Source organism: Ooceraea biroi, chromosome 10 (assembly GCF_003672135.1).
Source record: "Ooceraea biroi isolate clonal line C1 chromosome 10, Obir_v5.4, whole genome shotgun sequence".
Taxonomy (NCBI): domain Eukaryota; kingdom Metazoa; phylum Arthropoda; class Insecta; order Hymenoptera; family Formicidae; genus Ooceraea; species Ooceraea biroi.
In genome coordinates, this window is record NC_039515.1 from 5,087,132 (window position 1) to 5,111,340 (window position 24,209).

General features: G+C 44.8%; 1 protein-coding gene across 1 annotated transcript in view; it reads right to left on the bottom strand.

The window, feature by feature from the left end:
- Positions 1 to 18,133, bottom strand: part of LOC105278187 (serine/threonine-protein kinase svkA) — a 52,536-nt gene extending 34,403 nt beyond the window's left edge. Inside the window, exons 1-2 of the mRNA XM_011337061.3 lie at positions 17,599 to 18,133; positions 3,948 to 4,535 (exon numbers count right to left, since the gene is read on the bottom strand). Of these exons, the coding sequence (XP_011335363.1) occupies positions 3,948 to 4,298 (351 nt within the window). The 5' untranslated portion in view covers positions 4,299 to 4,535; positions 17,599 to 18,133. The remainder of the gene's footprint in view (positions 1 to 3,947; positions 4,536 to 17,598) is intronic.
- Between the last annotated feature and the right edge of the window lie 6,076 nt (positions 18,134 to 24,209).

Sequence of the window (24,209 nt, forward strand, 5' to 3'; positions counted from 1 at the left end):
TAAATTAATTAATCGGAAAATTAATTTCTGATACTAACGCGCGAATTACATCCCGCATATTAAAATAAAATGATAATTTCTCTCAACCACGTAATAATAAGTATCGGATGCTGGCAGAAATGTTTGATTAATTAATCGAGAGATTGATTCTCACCCTTGACACGAGATTCGCGAAAAATTTCATTTCCTGGATGCAATATCAAATCAAAGGTTGCGGCATAATTCCCGACATTCCTGCGGGTATCTGGCAAGGCTTTATAAGGATTGGATGTTCCACGGCGCGCTTTTCTGGACACTCACGGCACGTAATTCTCCGTTCCTCGCCTTTCTCTTTCCATGTATCATCCGTTTTTTCCGGACCGTTACCAATCGGCTTAGCAGCTGCATTAAGCCGCCCGGTTACGAAACGTCCGATAAATCATTAAAGCGTTAGTGAATTTCCAATTAAAAGGCTTCTCGAACCTTTGTAACCTTCGGCGCCCTCTGTTATTAAAGCCCAACTGTGTTTTCTCCGGTCACTGTGATAGAGAGAGAGAAAAAGAGGTAAGACTTGCAAATTAAGATTATTGAAACATTTAAATTTCCAGATAACGTTGAATATAGGACATCAAACTTTTTAATATCCAGGAGTTCCGATGCCATTCTTACGGAATGTTGACTGTTTGGACCGTCGGATGTTTTCGACGTCGAACTTGCAACATCGAGTTACGCAGCGGCATAAATCCGAGCGAAACATAGTCGCGAGATATCTGTGCTCGCCGCCCCCGTCTGCTGCACAATTGACTATAAATTTCAAGTACGGTACAAGCGGATGCGCTCGGTAAATCGTCCTTCAATTCATCCCTTGTATATCCAGGACGATATCCGTAACAGCGGTCTGCAGTCGCCGTTGCGGCGATCCCGAATCCATTCGGCAAATCGCGCTGCAGGGATGCTCTCAAGATCTCTTCGACTCGCCAAAGGGATCGCCACTACGGTTCAGCCGCCGCCACCATTACCACCATCATCGGGGCTGAAATTCCGTTTGTCGGACGTTGCAAGAGAGCGTACTCGTCGGAATCTCGTTCAATGCACTTCCGGGGCATCCTCCAGTGCCCTCAGCATTGCGAGTTCGCAAATGCAGATCGATGTCCACGCCGCCGTTTCGTCGGCAATCTCTAGAATCGCGTGGCGATGACAAAAGCATTCTCGCGCGGCTTCCTGGATCGGTTCCAAAAAAAGTTCCTCCGGCCCCTCTCCGCCGGATGGGAGCCACGTCTCGCCGCTCGGGATTGCTCTCGATCTCGCGGTACTCTTTCTCCTCTTACATGCCCGATAAAGCACCGCGTAACGACCGACCGGCAGCCGGAGGGATAACGATCCCAATGCGCAACGGTTCCCATTGCGCTGCCGAAGCGCGGCATTTTTACGTAACGCGATGCTCTACCCACGAAAAACGGAAGAGTACCGATGACGCCTCTCATACGCACTTTCTCCGTACCGTCGACACTCCTAATCCTATCTCTTACTTCCTCTCATCATAAACGAATTATATAATATATATATATATATTGGGTTGGCCAAAAAGTAATTGCGTTTTTTTTAATATAAATAAAAGGCGAATTTTTCATGGGAAACAAAAACTTTATTAAACAATATATTGTCCATTTTGTTTGATTATCTTTTGCCATTTTTCAGGCACCTTCATGATTCCGCGCTCAAAAAAGTTCTTATCTTTTTCAGCAAAAAACTATTCCAAGAACGATTTCATATCCTCATCAGCAGTAAAGGTTTTACCATTCAAGGCGTTTTACAAAGAACGAAACAAATGGTAATCTGATGGTGCCAGGTCTGGCGAATATGGTGGATGTGGTAACATCATGGTAACACATCCCATCCAAGCTGCAACAATTTTTCACGAGTGACCAAACTTGTACGTGGTCTAGCGTTATCGTGGTGAAACACAACACCTTTGCGATTCACCAATTCTCGACGTTTCTGTTTGATGGCATCATTTAATTTATCCAGTTGACGACAGTATACGTCTGAATTAATGGTTTGATTCCTTGCAAGCAGCTCAAAATACACAATACCTTTAAAGTCCCACCAGATTGACAGCATAATCTTTCTTTGGTGAATATCTGCTTTTCAAGTGCTTTCAGCAGGTTCATCACGCTTGCTCCACGATCTTTTTCGTTTGACGTTGTTGTAGACGATCCATTTTTCGTCGCCTGTTATCATGCGTTTCAAAAATCGATCATTTTCCTCACGTTTCAAAAGAGAATCGCAGATGTCAATACGCTCAGTGAGATGAATTTCTTTGAGCTCATGTGGTACCCAAATATCGAGCTTACTAATGTATCCAAGTCGTTTTGAATGGTTTTCAACACTCGATTTCGATATGTTAAGATTCTCAGCAATCTCTCGTGTCGTTAAACGCCGATTGGAATCGATCAGTGCCTTTATTTTGTCATCATCAATTTCGATTGGCCTTCCTGAGCGTGGTGCATCTTTCACATTAAAATCTGCAGATCGAAATTTAGTAAACGAATTTTGACACTGCCGCAGTTTTAAAGCATCTTCGCCATATACATCAGATAACTTTTTATGAGCTTGCACAGCGTTTTTCCCTTTTCGGAAGTAATAAAATAAAATATGACGAAAATGTTCTTTTTGATTTTCCACTTTGAAATCGACGGCAAACAAACAATTGTTAACGAAATCGTGTACTTACTTTTTCTAAAACAAGCTTGAACTGTGAGTTGTTAACCTACATAATGATTTTGCGGTTTAGAATAAAGTTAGTTACATTTCAAGATATGTATATCCATCTATTGGAAAAAAACGCAATTACTTTTTGGCCAACCCAATATTAGAAGAGAATCCCCTATTATGAGATATGCTCCTAATATGAGATAATGGGGTTTCTGCTAAACTAGTGAGCACCATCTGTTAGTTCCACCATGAACTTATTACTCTTGGTGTAAAATGCATTTAGTGAAAAATTCATTGTTCGTTATTGCGTTTAGCCTTTGTAAGAAAAGATTTGTGAAATTGTGAACATGTCAAAGTAACTTGAGGTAAGTCTTTAAACCTTATTTATTATATAATAAGGAAATGGTTGGCAATAAATTCAGTATGCAATGATAGAGTAGAATCGTAGTAACAGGAAAATACGCGATTTGTTGAATTGCTTAATTGTAGAGGTTAGATTTCATGATCGCGGAACCGCTAGGCGCGTGGCTCGTATAATGAGATATTCAGGGTACTCTTAATATGAGATAATTATTGCTCGAATATGAAGATTATGTAGTGTAATAAAAAGAAAGAAAATACTACTTACGGTTAAAGAAAAGTTAATACGAATTTATATTACGAAGTTTTGTGTATTTAATTTTTATAGAATCTGACTATGGAGGTTAGAGATACGAGGAAGCGTCGACAGTGGAATCGTGAAGATTTGGCGAAGGCTGTGGCAGCAGTATTTTTATAAAACTATCTAATAAAGTTTTTTAAGTGCAATACTGATGTATTTTGCACTTTTAACACCGATTTCTCGAGGTATCTTATATTAGGAGCACACTTTCTCGATCCCGCGTAAAGCTCTTTTTTCAAATTTTTTCAATTTTCAGAAAAAATAATATTTAAATTAGATTTTTCATTTTACCAACCTAAAGCTTATTAAATTCTCTTCAAGATAACGTATTACATTTTTAAATTCTGCCTATAGATTTCCTTACATTCGGCAAAATCGATATGGTATCTCATAATCGGGGACTTTCCTCTATATAATCTCCATTAATCAAAATTATAAAAAAAGACAAAAATCTACGCAGTACTAAAAAAGGATATATCAAATCGTTCATTATTGCTATCACTCCTCTCTTTTTTGAGATCTTTAACCCCGTTTTTTCGCTCGAGGATTTACTAGAAACCGTCTTCTTAGGCTGCCCGGAAGTCCGACTCACCGAGGGAGTGGTGCTCCTATGGGTCGGCGCCGGTCTAGGGTGCGGCAGGGATGTATTCTTGGCCGAGTGACCGCCGTTGCATGGTCTCTGACTGTCTCGTCTGCATGGTGGCGGGGGCGGCGGCAGGGACAGCGGCCTGCCGGCGCTCCTGGCCGGATGCTGCGACGACGGTTGGAACTGAGTCCAGGATTGGCGCGGCAGGTATCCCGTCACGTAGCCTCCCGATATAAACTGCGCGGAACCGTTCAAGTGCGGCGGCGTCATCACCGCCGTCTGCTGCGCCGCTTGTCCGCCGTTTCGCATCTTTGGAGTTCCCGTTCCTCGCGAGGTCTGCGATTCCTCGATTCTCATTCAACACGACACCCCGGACGCCGTTTGCTCGGCTACGTCAGCACACTGCACTTCTTCACTGCACTCGCGCGAGATCCTCGTGGTCCTTGCTGGCACAATGCGCGCGCACTGCTCATTCTCGGAACACGCGCGCATTTGCGTCTCGGCACCAAACGGTCCCGAGGGTCTTCGAGATTCACTTTCTTGGATCGTTAATACAAAAAATGCGTTTCTCTTGATGCTTTCAATGAGATTAATCTAAAATCGGGGAGCTCTTATGTTGTGTGTTGTAATAAGTGAAAGTTTTGTTCATGTGTATTGAAATAGTCATGTGAAAGCGTTTAATGGATTTGCAAGTGGATAGACGCTTTGAGCTGTAATTTGCGTGGATCTATTTATCGCGGCAAGGATGCGTAAACATTACCGAATTTGCAAACGTGGACACTACGTAAAGTGGACAGATGCTCGCCGGCGAGGTAGTAATTCCCGTTATCCCTGTGTTTCCTTTTTGCTTTACGTCCTATCGCGTCCTCTGGTCCTTCGTTATACCGGCGCGTTAAGCCACCGGAGCAGAACAAAGTGCCCAGTAAAGGACGCGACCATTTCAGCAAAAAGTTCCAAGGGTGGCATGGAGCAAAACGTAGCAAAAAGGACACCTGTTCCGAGAAGAGGAGAAGAGAGAGGGCAGAGTGAGCGAAGAAAAGAATCGTTTCTGAGCAGTCATTTTCACCGTTCGGTTCTTTTTCCGCGAACAAAACTTCGGGACAGGCTCTCGAGCGCCTTCTCGAGAACGAAATCGATTTCACGGATGTGTTTGAGAGTTCGAGCGTCGCAGTTGACGTTAACGGCACGTCGCAAGAAGCCGCGTACCTCTCGCGAGACGATTTTTATCACGCGAGAACATTTTCGCTGAATTGTGCAATAAAAAAAAAGGAAAAGAGAGAACGGCAATCGCGGAACTCCCGAAATCCCGAAAGGATCGCGTCGTAGACCGTAAAGTCGCATCCACCATCATCGTAACTCGCGGCAGGCTCAAAGTGTCGATGATCGGATTGGCCGATGTCGCGTAGAAAGTGTTACAAGTTCAGTGCCAAAACGCCTTCGTAAAAATAGAATATCGCGATCGTGATAACGATCCAGGTCACTTGGCAAGTTAGGGAAGACGATTAAGACCGATTGAGTGCAAGCGCGATCAGATTAAATTTCGGCGTGCGACGGCACGTGTCGGTCGGAATATCGATCAGTGAGAAGCCGCGGGGAATGGAAGTATTTCTCAAGCTCATTCGGAAATGAATCACGAGATCTGCATCTCACTTTTCTTCCTTTTTCAACGACGACAATACAAAGTTAACGAGTTCAGCGATATCGCGCCTCGTAATCTCGGAAGTATAATACCTCGTAATCTCGCGTTTTCTCTCCCTCTGACTCGGCGGGCATTCATATTCACAGCGATGGGTTTCATAATCCTTTGACTAAACAAAAAGGAAGAGAATAGAAGAGAAAGAGCTCGGAGATCACTAAAAGGAACAAATGGATCGTCCGGCCGATATATCGATCGCGCATGGAGAAAACAGACGGCTATCGCGCGCTCCATTGCCGGCAATCACGCGAGTGCGATTCGACACGCTCGAGTAATTTTCAAGGTGGCAGCTTCCGCCGGAAAGTCCGCGCGCGCCATCATCCTAGAAGATCGGGTTCGCTGCACTATCGATACCCGGTGGCCGCGGCATTAAATCGCTGGAGTGATTAAGTTGCGGTCGGCGCGGGTATCCTCGGACAAGCGGGAGTGAGACCAGCTGCGAGACTTGCCTTTCCGCTTCATAATCGCGGGAATGTCTAGAAATTCGCTTGGCTGTTCATTCACTCTTTTTCACGCTTTTTTAATCGCGCTTATGACACGCATAACACACATCCGCGCCTACAAGAGTTTCACAATAAATCTTACTCTTATATAAAATAAATCGCGTATTCGTTTATTATAAAGTGGCGCAATTAAAATATTCTGCGATTACCGAATCACGACAGATAGTTTTTAGACAGTTCGAAGTGCCATTAGAAATACAGAAATAAAAAAAAAGACCTAATATCAGTTTTATGCCAATAAATGACGGAGGATTTGCCGCGTGTCATGTTTTTACGATAGAATCTTGCTACTTTGAATGCATCCTGACGCTTTGTCGAATTAAATTTGAAATTTGCATGGCGATATCGCATGGCTCGCACGTTTACCAACTTTATGCAGAACTGGACGCGACCGTGAACACGAAAGCCCGGCCATTTCAGATGTGACGACGCAAACGCTCCTTTTGCGAAGGATGAATCGCTTGAAACGCGATAGCGTATTGTTTTCACGTCGTTCGTTGCCAGGTAGACTCTCGTTTTCGGTCACCGACGTGAAACCTGGCCTTTGTCCTCGCCGCGGCCAGTGAAAACGTGGGAATGTACATGCGTCAAGTACAAAGGAAGGATGCATTACGTCGTGCGGGGGAGCGGGGATAATTGGACCATTCGCGGCGTTGCGCTAGTATTTCTCGCGGATCAAATGGGGATGAATAGCGTTTCTACGGGATTATCGCGTTCGCATGCTGATACACGAGGAGACTCCTTTGTGCTTGCAGTCATAAATGAATTTACAACGCTATAAAATTTACCTAAACAGCACAAACTCGCGTGAACGCTGGAAAAGGTCGCGCATTAGAGTGTCGACACGATTAAACGTCCTATGTGCATATAGAGTACTCCACACATTTTTCGTTTATCCTGTTTCCATAATTCCTGCTTTAATTTTGATTTTAATTACGTTTTTAATCAACACAGGGTCGATTTTTCCACGTGAAAAATCACAAATGTCGCGTAAAAGTTCGTACAAGCGCGATATGTGAAAGGTGACTCGACGGGTCTACTGGCACACATGGTATAGCGACGTCAAAACGCGCACTATGCATCCGATGCGGAGGGTCAATCACCGTTAGACGATAGTCGAGCGTCGGCGTAACAGGCGACGATTTTTCAGAATGCGTACGTGTGCGTATACGTACGAGCAGGTGCGTTAACGCACTGCCCGACGTATCCATATGGTGACCATAAAATAAAATTCCACGTGACACGCGCACTTCATCAATCCCTTAACCGTTTACGGATGCCAGTTAGATTAATTGTGCAATAAATTGCTATAGCAATTTATTTTTTTTTGTACTATAGTACAAAAAATATTCCTCTTTAAATATTACGAGACGGAGATATCTCCGGCCTCTGAACGCTAGCGTAGCGGACGGACGTTATTGCATCTGATTGTACGCTCCTAGGTCGCCCGTTATTCCGGAATAATTGGGACTTTGGTTGCGCTCGTGCTTACACGCGCGTTTGGACGCACGAGCACGCACTTTCCTACCGCGCGACACAGCATGCCGAGGTGACTCGCTGCTTGGCATTCGTTACACCGCCGTTAATTGTTAATCATGACGCGTAGGCGGATACGAAAGCGTGCCTTTATTAGGGTCCGCACGCCGTGGGATCGACGGACCCGCGACCACGGACTCTTTTTACGGCACACATTGCTGGAAAGGAGATCGCATTGCAGACGATGTTTGTGCTTGCACTTTATAATCTTGCCGCAAGAATGGCCCAACGGAGATTGGAATAAAAGGAGCTCGAAGTTTCAGAAGTTATGAAAAAATGATATGATCATGAGAAAAAGACGTAAAGGTGGATCTTTGCGAAATGAGCGGATGACTCTCGGAATTTAACGTAATAGCGCCACTTCAAGAATGGACGGAGCAGGAAACGCAAGTTACAGTTAGACGAAGTATAAGTATATGGGAGGAGCGAATGCGTGCCTGTGTACGTGTGTATATTTCTTCTGATTCGAGCGTCGAGCGTGGAGCGAAAGTCAGTGACCGATATTTCTTTTACGATTTAATACGCGGGCGAGCGCGCGAGTTAATATTATCTCGTCCGTTTAGGACGTGCCGGCTTTGCATGCGCGTTTTTCCGCGTTGGAAATCTAGTTCGCCATGGGAAAAAGTCGGGCGCAAAGATTTCAGCGAGAGGAACGAACGCACCCGCAGCGGTATCGATAATCACGCCGCCACGAAAATAATAATTATCGTAATTACGCTCGAGACGATACGCACACCCTCAGAAAGGATTTCTGATAACAAGACGAAAAATATTCTTGACTAATTTAATCGTATTACAAGTATAAAAAATATGAAAGTAAAACAACTTTTAATTTAAATCAGTAATTTCTATTCTTCTCTCTCGAATTAAATAACATTGTCTTACTGTCTTCAGACAAGAGTAACATGTACAAATTTATGCTTATATATTCTTGTATGTAGAATAATTTGATATTAGCGCCACTTTATAGTAGGCTTTGTCCATGTCGACGCATCATTTTCTCACAGTCGCTCGTCGACTCGGCGCTTCTGCGTCCTTTATTCCGATAAAACGGCCAATATTTATGTGTTGCAATCGAAAATCGGGAAAGTGTTTCTGTTATTTACAATGAATAAGTGCAATACTCTACAAGAAATATTAAAAGATATGGAAATGTAAGTAAGTATATACAATATACTTACTTGAGAAATAAGATTCGGGATAAGACATTTGCATATCTTTTAATATTTCTTGTAGAGTATTGCACTTATTCATTGTAAATAACAGAAACACTTTCCCGATTTTCGATTGCAACACATAAATATTGGCCGTTTTGTGCAGATTCTACAAATTCTCTTAGAAGAATAGAATAAGATGTCTTTTAGATCTCACAATATTCTGAAATCAAGAATATTTTGAACTTGCTACAAATTTGTATCTAAATCCTTCTGAGAAAATGAATGAGATAGCACGAAGATTATTTGAATCTAGATTTTCGAATTTTCTATTCAAGATTAAAATATGCTTCTTTTCAATAATAAATATGATTGTCGCTATAGCGATCTTATTTTATGGTAGATTAAAGAGTAATAGCATTAAGTCCAGAAATCTTTTCTGTGGGTGCATAAGAATTCAGCATCTATACTTTGTATCATGTATCATTTCCTGAGAAACAACACAAAGATCCACACTGCATTTCCTTCAAGAAATCATCAAAGCCGTTTCCACATCGATTCACTTAATAACCAAATTTAGTCTCTTAGGACCTTGAATTTAAGATCTCATACTGAAATTTAAATTTAAATTTAAAATGATCGTCGTGCGCATTCCAGCAAACTTGAATTTTACAACCCGATATCATCGTGTATCGAAGGAACGATCGCTCGTCGATCTGTCCTCGCCGCGTTCTCACGATCGTAGGGAAAGCGCTGAAGATTTTTCCCGCTCGTGCACGCACGCACTACGCACGTACGCATACATCAACCCAAGGCAGCGGCAAGTGCCTCCGTGCGGAATAGAAGCTACTGAAGACCGAGTGCGTACGAAGAAGAAACGTTAATTCTAATCGCGGCTACCAGCTTGCGAGCCAACTGGCTGGATACCGTTACGCCCCGGCTACCGGCACAAAAGTTACGCAATGTACGCAAGCCGGTATCGCTCGCGGTATCGACAGCTGCCGCGCACGAAATCTACGTGATCTGCGTGATCGGAAAAACGCGATGACAAGCATTCGGATATGATCCTGATGAATCTTAACTCGCATGGGAGCCATCTCGGGAAGAACTGTTGCTGCAAAATACGTCAACGAAGACGCGTCCGTTTCCTAGCGGCGCCTTTAGAAAGGCGTCTCGGCACGCGACCTCGTATACGCGAGTAACAGCGAACGCGTACGTATAAGCGAGGACACCCGCTAACCAGTCCCGATCTCGAGGATACGCGACGAGGAGCCGCATCATCTATCGCATCATTTATCTAGGATAAAAAGCACACACCGTATAATTTCCTGGACAACGTGCGAATGAGGATTAAAATTAGTGTCGCGAGTGAACGAGCGAGTGCATGGTACCATTGGTAATATGTACTTTCGCAATCACCGCGCGCTTAAATTGCGACGCTATCGCGAAATCGACATCCTGATACGCACCGGCGCGCCGGAAAAATTCGCGAAACGTCTAATTTATATAACACCTCGGCCTGCTGCCTCGGCCCGATCGCTTTTCTCTTTCCGTCCGGGGGCCAGTGAAAGTGAGCGAGCCGGCGCGGATAATCGACCGTCCCGTGCGACCCGATACGCGATCGCCAGGACGAAACTCGTTTTTCCCCGAGACATGGAAATGCTCCGCTTGCGCCCGGTTTTTCCGTTCCTTTTCCCTGAGTATGCACGATCCCGCGAGTTGCCAGGCGAATGCAGCGTGACACGTCGTCTCTCGTCTTTTTCCACTTCAAAATTGCACGCGAAAGTCGTGGTTACGCCGCGCGCGTTATGAAACTCTAACTTTTTGCTACGCAGAGCTGCGTGCAAAAATGATCACACGTGTGGACCGTTCGACTGCGAGTTTCGATAAAACCGGTATAGTGAACGATTAAAAATGTCATAATGCACGCGATAACGGACGCCTGCGACATATGATACCGCTGAATGCCGGACGAATTAATCACAATTAACCGGCGACAAGTGACCGGCCGATTTTTCACACGAGGAGAGCGCGCGCGTTACGCAAAAGGTCAGGAAACCAAAGTGCCACCGATCGCGGGTGACCGATCGCCGTTAAAGTTTACTGATTTGATTTTTCCTTTTTGCGGCGTGTAACCTGTTTCGGTCGGGGCTCACGTAGCGGAACGAAAATTTATTCCCCGACCACGTCGGGCAGGGAAAAATTTTTCGGCGAGTGCCGGTGCATATTTCGATTAGAACCACGAACCGGTCAGATAAAACCGTCCCTCCAATCACCTTCGAGAGAGATTGCAAAAGCATTCGCGCGCGCGAAGTGACGAGCTTTTAATCTTTTTCTAAAATTCATACGCAATACCGTTACGCGACTCTTGCAGCAGTTTTTCTGAAAATACCTACAACGCCGACGTCCACAAATCGAAAGCGGTTCGTCAGAAATGCAATTTCTCCATAGATCTCGCCGTGGTGAGGGGTGATTAAAAAAAATTCCTCATTATCGGTAGTTAAATGAAACAAAGCGGGAATAATGGCCGCTACGCTAGCGGCGGATGTTTTCCGGCTAATTGGCGGCGAGAAAACGCTTTTCCGTCGCGTAAAGCGAGCGTGCGGTTAAGTAATGGCGACTTTCACTCATTTCCACGGGACGGACCTCCGGGATCCCATTCCCTTTGTATTGAAAACTCTCGCGAGCGAATAGCGCATCCGCTCGCCCATGGCTGCATCGTCGTCGTTATACACGCCGCTTCTCACGTTTTTACGACGTGAAACAAAGCGTCGTCCTTTCGAGAGAATGCCGGTCGGCGTTCTCGTCTCGTGGGGGACGAAGAGGAGGATCGCTGAAAGCGCCTCGAAGGGGAACGCGAAAAATTTTCGGAAAAATTTTTCGAGCGAGACGCGAGTGCACACCGGTCGAACGGAAATCCCAGGTCGAGCTACTTGGAATTGCGACTCGTCCGCTACGTCCGTTACGGAGCTGCTTTCTATGTTCAAAATGGAACGAGCTACTCGCGAGTGAATGGCGAGTGAATTTCAAAGGAGTTCTATCAGCAAAATCCCGCGCGAATTCGGTTAGATTTCACGGAGTGGTTTCTCGGCAGCAGATTTACAAGCGAGTATTCGTTGACGCCGATCGCGGGCTTTCCTCGCGGATTATTTCCGAAGAAGTCTCGCAGGAGAGAATCGTGCCCATAATTATTTCGAGCAGCCTCTCTCCCCCGGTCTCCTCGGCGTGGACGAGGCGAATCGGCCGTTTTATGCTCTACATAGCTCAGCCATCGGCGCAGAGAGAATTAACCTACCGTGCCCGAAAACACACTACCTTACTTTAGCCGCAACGTCCTGGTCGTCGGAAAGACTCGACTGGAAAGATCTCGCGTGATCATCAAAGAAATCGACATCGACGCGCGAGGAAACAGACTCGGACTTGGGCAGATGTTCACCAAGCAAGGAAGATTACGTTTCTCGAGCTTTGATCGCACTTGTTCTCGCATTATTTGAGTCTCCTATTCCATGGTCGAACATTGGCGACTCGTGTAAAATATAATAGCAATTTGTCAGCCTGGCGAGTCTCTCTGAACAACCGAGTGCGAGAGCGCGAGAGTGCGGAAAAACAAACGTCACAGGAACGAGCACCATGAGATATATTAACTGGAATGATAACGGAAGACGTATGTCCACGACATTAGGATTAAGTGGTGTTTACTGCCAAGCTGGCATCCCACGTAGAGGACTAATGAGTCCACGTAAATCGTTCCCTCGAATTAATTATCATGCGTCGCAAACATATGACGCAGTGGTCAAGTATCCTTGCGCACGATTCAAAAGCCTTGAATTCTTTCGACTTTCCGATCTTGAACATTGATCGTCCCGAAAGCCAAGCTAAAAACTAGCGAGTTTTAGTTCCGCAAATATGTGCCAATGCTGAGTCAATTAACACTCGGTCAATTATGAATCAATTGCGACTCACGCGCTAGATCAGTAAATTTGAGTCTCATACACACACATTCACACGCACGTACACGGAAGTATTAGGAGTGTGATTTAGTTTTGAGGGTTTTGCAACAGATGGCTGTAGTGTCAGTTTATTCCAATAGCTGTTTCCGATAACTGTTCTTTCTTACAGTGTTGACATTATCCATGACATTTAGTAGCATTATAGCAATAGATGCAATAACAGTCGTGTTTATATCATCGTAAAAATGCAACTTCCGAAACAGCATTTTCGACATGCGTTGCTTTTGTTTTTTAATCAAAAGAAAACTGCGGCTGACGGTTATAGAATTCTTGTGGAAACTTATGGTGATTCTGCCCCATCAATTAAGACGTGTGAATACTGGTTTAGACGCTTTAAAAGTCGTGATACTGATGTGAAGGACAAAGAACGCTCGGGACAACCAAGAAAGCTTGAAAATGCAGATTTGCAAGCATTATTGCACGAAAATCCAACACGATCCACTTCAGAACTTGCCAGAGCATTAAATGTTGATCGTACAACAGTTACCAAACATTTACATGAAATGGGAAAAATTCAGAACGAAGGGAAATGGGTTCGACATGAATTATCGGAAAGTGCCATTGCGAACCGGTTGAACATTTGCATTTCGTTGATCGCCAGGCAAAAAAAGAAGAGTCCTTTGTCTCGGATTGTTACTGGGGATGAAAAGTGGATCTGTTTTGATAATCCGAAACGCAGAAAATCATGGGTGGATCCAGGCGAACCATCAACATCCACCCCGAGACGCAATATTCACGGTTGAAAAGTAATGCTCCGTATTTGGTGGGATAGTGTACTATGAGCTGTTAAATCCGCATGAGACTGTCACGGCTGATCGTTATCGACACGAATTGTACAAGTTGAAGCAAGCATTGGACCAAAAACACAATGCGATAACGACGAAAGTGATTCTTCTTCGTGACAAGCCGACTCACGTTGCGTATCAGTGAAACAAGCACTATTAGAGCTCGAATGGAAGTCTTACCGACCGCGTATTCCATTGCGATTATTATTTTTCTGGTCGATGCAACACGCTTTAGAGGATACACACTTCATAATTCGAAGAAGTGCGAAATTCGTCGACGAATGGATCAACTGAAAAGAAGAGTATTTTATCGTGGTGGAATCCATCTCTTGCCAGAGCATTAAATGTCGATCGTACAACAGTTACCAAACATTTACATGAAATGGGAAAAATTCAGAAAGAAGGGAAATGGGTTCGACATGAATTATCGGAAAGTGCGATTGCGAACCGGTTGAACATTTGCATTTCGTTGATCGCCAGGCAAAAAAAGAAGAGTCCTTTGTCTCGGATTGTTACTGGGGATGAAAAGTGGATCTGTTTTGATAATCCGAAACGCAGAAAATCATGGGTGGATCCAGGCGAACCATCAACATCCACCCCGAGACGCAATATTCACGGTTGAAAAGTAATGCTCCGTATTTGGTGGGATAGTGTACTATGAGCTGTTAAATCCGCATGAGACTGTCACGGCTGATCGTTATCGACACGAATTGTACAAGTTGAAGCAAGCATTGGACCAAAAACGACCACCAATTGCGAGTAAACGACGGAAAGTGATTCTTCTTCGTGACAACGCTCGACCTCACGTTGCGTTATCAGTGAAACAAGCACTATTAGAGCTCGAATGGGAAGTCTTACCGCACCCCGCGTATTCTCCATTGCGATTATTATTTGTTCTGGTCGATGCAACACGCTTTAGAGGATACACACTTTCATAATTTCGAAGAAGTGCGAAAATTCGTCGACGAATGGATCAACTGAAAAGAAGAGTCATTTTATCGTGGTGGAATCCATCTCTTGCCAGAGCATTAAATGTCGATCGTACAACAGTTACCAAACATTTACATGAAATGGGAAAAATTCAGAAAGAAGGGAAATGGGTTCGACATGAATTATCGGAAAGTGCGATTGCGAACCGGTTGAACATTTGCATTTCGTTGATCGCCAGGCAAAAAAAGAAGAGTCCTTTGTCTCGGATTGTTACTGGGGATGAAAAGTGGATCTGTTTTGATAATCCGAAACGCAGAAAATCATGGGTGGATCCAGGCGAACCATCAACATCCACCCCGAGACGCAATATTCACGGTTGAAAAGTAATGCTCCGTATTTGGTGGGATAGTGTACTATGAGCTGTTAAATCCGCATGAGACTGTCACGGCTGATCGTTATCGACACCAATTGTACAAGTTGAAGCAAGCATTGGACCAAAAACGAACCGGACACCAATGCGAGTAAACGACGGAAAGTGATTCTTCTTCGTGACAACGCTCGACCTCACGTTGCGTTATCAGTGAAACAAACACTATTAGAGCTCGAATGGGAAGTCTTACCGCACCCCGCGTATTCTCCATTGCTCCATGCGATTATTATTTGTTCCGGTCGATGCAACACGCTTTAGAGGATACACACTTTCATAATTTGGAAGAAGTGCGAAAATTCGTCGACGAATGGATCAACTGAAAAGAAGAGTGATTTTATCGTGGTGGAATCAATCTCTTGCCAGAGCATTAAATGTCGATCGTACAACAGTTACCAAACATTTACATGAAATGGGAAAAATTCAGAAAGAAGGGAAATGGGTTCGACATCAATTATCGGAAAGTGCCATTGCGAACCGGTTGAACATTTGCACTTCGTTGATCGCCAGGCAAAAAAAGAAGAGTCCTTTGTCTCGGATTGTTACTGGGGATGAAAAGTGGATCTATTTTGATAATCCGAAACGCAGAAAATCATGGGTGGATCCAGGCGAACCATCAACATCCACCCCGAGACGCAATATTCACGGTTGAAAAGTAATGCTCCGTATTTGGTGGGATAGTGTACTATGAGCTGTTAAATCCGCATGAGACTGTCACGGCTGATCGTTATCGACACCAATTGTACAAGTTGAAGCAAGCATTGGACCAAAAACGACCACCAATTGCGAGTAAACGACGGAAAGTGATTCTTCTTCGTGACAACGCTCGACCTCACGTTGCGTTATCAGTGAAACAAGCACTATTAGAGCTCGAATGGGAAGTCTTACCGCACCCCGCGTATTCTCCATTGCTCCATGCGATTATTATTTGTTCCGGTCGATGCAACACGCTTTAGAGGATACACACTTTCATAATTTGGAAGAAGTGCGAAAATTCGTCGACGAATGGATCAACTGAAAAGAAGAGTGATTTTATCGTGGTGGAATCCATCTCTTGCCAGAGCATTAAATGTCGATCGTACAACAGTTACCAAACATTTACATGAAATGGGAAAAATTCAGAAAGAAGGGAAATGGGTTCGACATCAATTATCGGAAAGTGCCATTGCGAACCGGTTGAACATTTGCACTTCGTTGATCGCCAGGCAAAAAAAGAAGAGTCCTTTGTCTCGGATTGTTACTGGGGATGAAAAGTGGATCTATTTTGATAATCCGAAACGCAGAAAATCATGGGTGGATCCAGGCGAACCATCAACATCCACCCCGAGACGCAATATTCACGGTTGAAAAGTAATGCTCCGTATTTGGTGGGATAGTGTACTATGAGCTGTTAAATCCGCATGAGACTGTCACGGCTGATCGTTATCGACACCAATTGTACAAGTTGAAGCAAGCATTGGACCAAAAACGACCACCAATTGCGAGTAAACGACGGAAAGTGATTCTTCTTCGTGACAACGCTCGACCTCACGTTGCGTTATCAGTGAAACAAACACTATTAGAGCTCGAATGGGAAGTCTTACCGCACCCCGCGTATTCTCCATTGCTCCATGCGATTATTATTTGTTCCGGTCGATGCAACACGCTTTAGAGGATACACACTTTCATAATTTGGAAGAAGTGCGAAAATTCGTCGACGAATGGATCAACTGAAAAGAAGAGTGATTTTATCGTGGTGGAATCCATCTCTTGCCAGAAAGATGGGAAAAAGTTCTAGAAAAGGAAGGAAAATATTTTGATTAAGGTATTCATTCATTATCATATTTAAATACATGCGTTTTTGAGCAAAAAAACCCTCAAAACTAAACCACACCCCTAATATCATCGGGCGCCGCGTTACGCGAAACTGACGACGATAAATCGTCGGCGAATCGCGACCGGCGTTATCGTTTCGCTGTAGAGCAATCGAACGCGGAGCCGACGAGTACACATTCTGATAGCATATGCTACGCGCCTGCGATACACGAATGCATGTATGCGAGGAGACACGTACGCATAGACATCCCTATGTGTGTACGTATGTGCCCGTGATACCCGTTTATCAACCGGATATTCAGCCTCGTTTTTCAACACTTCCGCTCCTATATTGCATTCGCGTGCGATATGCGCCGCTCGCCACGCTGGAAATCGATCGCGATCGAGTCCGCGTCGGCCGGTCGGCGAAAATGCGTATTTTCTCGTATTTCGCGATTACTTCAGCACCGTTAGGCGAAATTTATGTTGCAGCTGCAGCTGCGCCTATCGCGGTTACACTATATTGCTTAATCATCTTCAATACGCTGCGCGATCATTTCCAGCGACCGTATTTCTCTTGGCATATTTCATAGAATGTCAGAGATGCGCATATACACCTTGCCGACAATCCATTAAACGCATTGTAAACAACTGTTCGGACGTTATTCTCATCTCGAAGTTCTAGAAGTCGGAGCTAAGAGTAATTTTTTCATCCTCCACAAGATTTAACGATCGAAGAAATCGAATAGCGGTCCACCGCTAATAATAATGATAATAAATAACATTCACGATAAGCGAATGATTCGCGAAACACAAAATTACCGAAATCACTGATATTATCCGGCAAGTGGAATCGTTGCTTCCCGATCACTGGACCCGATCACACTGGCGCAGTAGCACGCGTCGCACTACTCGCGCTATTACGCGGATATCGGAAAGATATCGGAGAGACCGCCGCCGCCACCGCGGGATCGGCTGACCGGTTGTCAGTTATTGTCCGCGGTTGCTTTCGAACTGACACGCGGATCGGAGACCGCGCGAAGAAAGGCGCGGGAGAGACTGGCTCGCCGTGGAACCTCGACGGCGATCGGAGTAGGGGCACCGGAGTGGGCATCGCGAGGAGAAAAGCATGCCTGGTGAACGACGTGGTGTGACGGTGACGAACGGTGATTGCATTCGGCTTTGGCGATAGCAGCCGATGTCCTAATCACTCGATGAGCCGATCATGTGAGCCGAGTTCTCCCTTAATCGCCCAATTAGCGTCGTGATCCGCCGATGCGCTCGGACCAATCGACGACGATCATACCGATCGCTCGCGAAAATCCCCGCAATTCGACTTTCCCCGCGATGCGTGCTTGCACGCATTACTCCTCGCTGTTCCGAGCAATGCGGCTTGTTACTCGGGCATCATCGCGCTGGTAATTGTTACGTCGGATCGCGGAAGGAAAGCAAGCAACCGGCGGAATTACAACGCGTATTTTGAGCACCGCGATGACGCATGCACTAAGGAAAGAGAGACAGTGAGTACTTTAGACCGGAGGAACATCGCGAAATTTCGCGGCAGGAGCCTCGCTAATTACGCGTTAATTACGCGCTTCCGTGCGAAACGGCGTGGTATTTACGCGATGACGCGTACACCTACGCTTTCCTCCATTTTGCACGGCCTACCTCTTCACTTTCGATCCTTTGCGGACGACTCGAGCCGCCACGGTGGTGTAACGCGATTTAATATCCTGGAGCGACCGCGGCACGCATCTCTCATTTACGTGTAATTGCGGCGAGTTTAACATAATTGCGCCCTTTCAGCGCGCTCACGTTCTTATCAAAAGAAAATTTCATTCTCAACGGTAATACAAGAAAATGTACGAACGCGCCGCGAGCTCAAACAAACTGCAGGTATTATTAACCGCTCAGCGTGCGGATCTTTCCTTCCTCCGTTTCGTGCCACGGAATTATTACGGTTTAATCGAAGGTTGCTGAGTAACCAGCCCGAGAAACGTCCAAATTATAATAATCAACTAATAAATTACGCGTTCCCGTTTATTCGAGAATAATTGCGCTAATTATCCCGAGCCTTTTTCGCAGCGAAGACCTGTCGCCGACAGATCATTTCATTCCGTTAATCGATTCAGTGACTCGACGTTAAACGTAATCGACAATGAAAGGCACGATAAAATATCATTTCTCGAATTCTAGAGAGGCGTCACTGTTTTTAGCGACTATCCGTCGCCAATCCAACTGCAATTAAAGGGATCGCTCTCACACACAGCCAGAAGTGGAGCAGAATCAGCTACCGTGGATTAAAGAGTAGCGCGCTTTGTAAGTCACAACAGGAAGTCACGTCAATGGCGATGTCTGTCCTATTGTTCAGATATCACGCCTGAGCAGCGTTCAGGGACAGGCTGCAGTCGGACACGAGCTATTTTCGTACCGCCCTCTTTACAGGCATCAATTCTACGGCAATAAGCGCGAACAAGCATTGCCCAATCGCTCCAGATTAACTTTACGCACGCCAACTGTTTAACTAGGCCTGTCCAGAACATAAATCATTAATCTGAAAGCGAGCAGAAGCCAGTACGCGCGTAATCCCAAAGCTGGCTGGCTTCAGACGAAATCACGATGACGTGCAGGCGTAAAGATCGAAACTGCGCGAAGTATAATGAGCAACAGGTGTGCAAAGCGTGCGAAACGGCTGATGTGAACAAAAATATGATATTTCAAGTGTCATGAGTGACGGCCAGGCGAACATTCTTGCCACGCTAGCCTACCGATATTCCATAATTAATTGATTAATTGGTTTGCACTGTTAAACACGCGACACTTTGGATTCAACTTAACAAACGTGTTGCATAACCGCGCGCCGCGTGCGGCCTTCTGATATGATATGAATTTATTGGTGTCTCAAGATATCTCAGAAAGCGGAATAAACGCGCGAGACGATAAACCGATACGGCTAACCTCGGGCGAGCGATTCTGGAGTTTGTTGTCTCGATGTATTATTAATGGGGAACGCCATCGCATCATCGACAGTGCTTTTAGTACGCTTGCGAAAAATAAATATGGATAAAGGATCCATCGCATGCCGTGATCGATCGATGCCGCTCCTCCCTTCGCGAGCCGAGGAACGAAAACGCCTCGAAGTTCTCGGGACGCGGTTAAGACCCGATGATTTGTGCCCGAGAGACGAGTTACCATTCTACAGGCGAAGAATGGAGCACACCCGTGAAATAAGAGCCGTCGGCGCCTCTCTCCGTCCACGATGCGATTCACGCCTGTGGCTCGTTCTCTTCCTCCGGGTGTGCGTTATCGATTTCACGGCACCGCCTGCGATCGGCAGGAAGAACGCTCGAACGCGCGAGGAAGAACGCACGTACAGGTAACGTCCTAATGGACGTGAAGAGATCACGTCGGAAGTGGGTGGACAAACGTTGCAAGCTTCTCTGAATTGCGAGAATTGTTCGATAACACCTGAAATTGCTTAATAACTTGTCGCTTAATTAATTCTTGAAATTTGCCTGCACCCTCAGAAAGGATTTCTGATAACAAGACGAAAAATATTCTTGACTAATTTAATCGTATTACAAGTATAAAAAATATGAAAGTAAAACAACTTTTAATTTAAATCAGTAATTTCTATTCTTCTCTCTCGAATTAAATAACATTGTCTTACTGTCTTCAGACAAGAGTAACATGTACAAATTTATGCTTATATATTCTTGTATGTAGAATAATTTGATATTAGCGCCACTTTATAGTAGGCTTTGTCCATGTCGACGCATCATTTTCTCACAGTCGCTCGTCGACTCGGCGCTTCTGCGTCCTTTATTCCGATAAAACGGCCAATATTTATGTGTTGCAATCGAAAATCGGGAAAGTGTTTCTGTGTATTTCTGTGTTTCTGTTATTATACTTATTTGTATATACAATATACTTACTTGAGAAATAAGATTCGAGATAAGACATTTCCATATCTTTTAAGGGGGTATTCTAGTGTAGCATGTCAGAAAAATCGAATTTTTTTTTTGGCATATTTTGCAAGTATATGGTATGGAAAATATGTCTGCGAGAAGATTTAGCCCGATTCGCAAAATTAACAAAGTAATAGCACCTAATAGAAAATAACCTCTGGCGCGCGCTCGGCGGTTGGACCGCGCGGCACACAACAGAGCATTGGTTAGTATTTTAGGTAGGATCGGAAGATCGTTATTCTTTGAAGGTCGTACATTTGAATTGGAGCCTTTGTATAGTACAGGTTATATAGTACAATGAATCTCTAAGTTCATTGATTTGGACTTTTGCTCCAAAACATCTCCATGCTGGCGCGAAAGTTGTTGAAATAGCAACATTCCTGGCAGTTATAATTTTCAATAAAGGATTTATGCCAATTTTCAAACTTATAAACGTGATGGGAGTTAGTATTGGTCAGCAAGCGGTGATGTACGCAAACTCCCGGAACGAAGCTCGTATCACCCGCTCGGAGCGGCGCTCCACTACCTTCTCTCGAGATCAGAGAATGAATCGCAGGGAAGAGAGATCAGCTCTGCAGGACTTCTACGAACAAGAGGAATGTCCCCTGTATGGCCCTGGACTAGCCGATTGATCGTAAGTAACATTATCTCTATGTAATCAGTATGAAAAACTTTAAACGTGTTTTTCTCGAAACCATGTTTCTCAAATTGGTTCCCATGATATCTCAAAAACCAGTTAATCAATTGATTCAGGCTTTTGCACACATCTTCAGTATATGTGTGGCTATAGCCCCTACCACAATCAAGTCGAAATATTGTTTTTTGGAATTTCTACAGCCCTTCAATGGTGAAAAAAATGGCACAAATCGAAACTTAATTTTCTCAATGAAGTCATGTTTTAAATTTTCAACATTTTTTTTTCATTCTGGTACCTGCTATAGCCACACTCATACTAATTAAGAATCTCTTTGGTTTTTTTGTTTCAGATGAACAGAACAGCTGAAATCATGGGAACCATGGACCAACTTCTTTTTCCATGTTCTTATTTAATATCATGTGCAGCGCTTATTTATAGTTATTGTCTACTACAAAAATTTGGAAACATACACCAAATATGTATGAATAAGCAGGGAAAACCCTGCCTCAAAAAACCTTATACTTTTTTCCAAAAAAATTCACCAAAATAGCATACAAATTCCGCTTTTACACTAGAATATCCCCTTAATATTTCTTGTAGAGTATTGCACTTATTCATTGTAAATAACAGAAACACTTTCCCGATTTTCGATTGCAACACATAAATATTGGCCGTTTTGTGCAGATTCTACAAATTCTCTTAGAAGAATAGAATAAGATGTCTTTTAGATCTGACAATATTCTGAAATCAAGAATATTTTGAACTTGCTACAAATTTGTATCTAAATCCTTCTGAGAAAATGAATGAGATAGCACGAAGATTATTCGAATCTAGATTTTCGAATTTTCTATTCAAGATTAAAATATGCTTCTTTTCAATAATAAATATGATTGTCGCTATAGCGATCTTATTTTATGATAGATTAAAGAGTAATAGCATTAAGTCCAGAAATCTTTTCTGTGGGTGTGCAAGGTGCTATCATACATAACGCGACCTGAGTATGTGACGTCGTGATGTACTTTTGCGAAGAGCAATTTTAGAGGATCGGCGAGATTGCGCATATCGATCAGAATTACGAAATGCTATTGCGTTCACGATGTGATCGGTAACGGTGATAGGTGTATTGGTTGCAACATTCTCTGGTCCCAGCGACATATCTATCTGTATGCCACGACGTGTCTAGCAACCGGCTCCGACCCATTTCGGATCGATTTCATACCTGCGGAACTTGACAGCGCTTCCACGGGGTGCCCCGGTCCGATGCTATTATCGATAGAGACCTCGATGTAGGAGCGCGACGTCGATTAATGTTCTTACACGGCGGTTGAGCCTTACGCGTGTACCCGAATGGAGCACATAATATTTCGTCTGTCGCAATGACACGTGATATCGGCTCGCGGTTTCGGCGAGTCGCGCGAGTACACGCGAGCGACATAAACCCGGGAAATAAATCTAATAACGAATGTGAATGCGCGTAGCGGGACGCGATAAAACCGTGTAACATCCAGATGGTACCGTTTCATCGGCAGCAATTTATTAGTACGAACAATCAATTGCTCGCTCGCGCTTAATAAGCGAGCGATGATGATCACAGCGACGGAAGATAAACGGCATTATTTACTTATAAAATGAATACGTGCCGCTCGGGAGTTAATAAATTGCGATCGTAACAACCAGTTAAAAGGGAGCGGCTCAAAAACGCCTCTGGGCTATTTACAAAATACACGGAAAATACGAAGCTGCGAGAATTATTGCGAGACCATCGGTTCTCGTTGCGATCCAAGTGAAACGAATGCAGAAAGGAACAGAGGAGAGGAGGCGCGGCTCGCCCCGTGGCGGAGTTTAAATTTCGGTCGACTTATAACCGGCGAAGATGACTTTATTGCGCCGTATCGGGGATATATGGGAGCACGAGGACTTCACTTTCGCACCTGGTCCCGCGGTATTCGGGGACACGGATTCGCGGCTTTACGTCACTGAGTTATGACCTCGGGACGATATTTTGTGTGGGTGGAAGATCGGTTGGTTATCGTGATAGATGAAGCGTCGCGCGGCGAGTGACTCGCGCACGTGCGTGAATCATGCCGCGCGTGTGTCATCCGGTTATTAAATTTTCATGACGTCGCTGGTACGCGCGACGAATCGCGATGAATCTGCCGTCAGAGTCCCCCTATCGAGAGGTCCCCCCTTACGGATACACGCGACTTCAATTTGAAGGTGCGGCGAAGACGTCGGGCGCGCGATCGAAGCGGATGATCGCGCGCGCGCTGCGTTTCATAAGCCCTCTTCGTAAGTCGTTGTCACAATTCGCGTGACATCGCGTGATACCGGCTCCCTTCGGTCGTGCGCGCCGTTACTCGTTGATGAAGGCTACATCTTCGACGGCGAGCACTCCCGACGCCAGCCGGAAAGGGACAATCGCGCGGCAGCTGCTGCAACGCGATGACCGCGACACCGATGACGAGTCCCGCGTGCGCGTTCGGGCACGCTAGTAGAGCTAGTGCATTTTGCAACGCACTGGAACTAAAATATCGTTGCGCAACCAGCGCGGCTGCACAATGGCGCGAGGTACGGCCGAGTGAAAGGCGACGATATAGCACGATCGCCGACACGCGAGCGACGCGGACGAGAGCAGAAAAGAGATTTCCCCGCGTTTGGCGGAACAAAATGCGAAAATTCACCTCGAATCGGTAATGGAAACAATCATTCGCACGGATTACCATCGCGCGTACAAAATTCCGAATATTCGCTCTTCGAAATTCAGCTTTCGCAGTTGCTGGCAAAATTATCAAGCATCTCGATTTCTTATGCCTCACAGGACTTGCGCG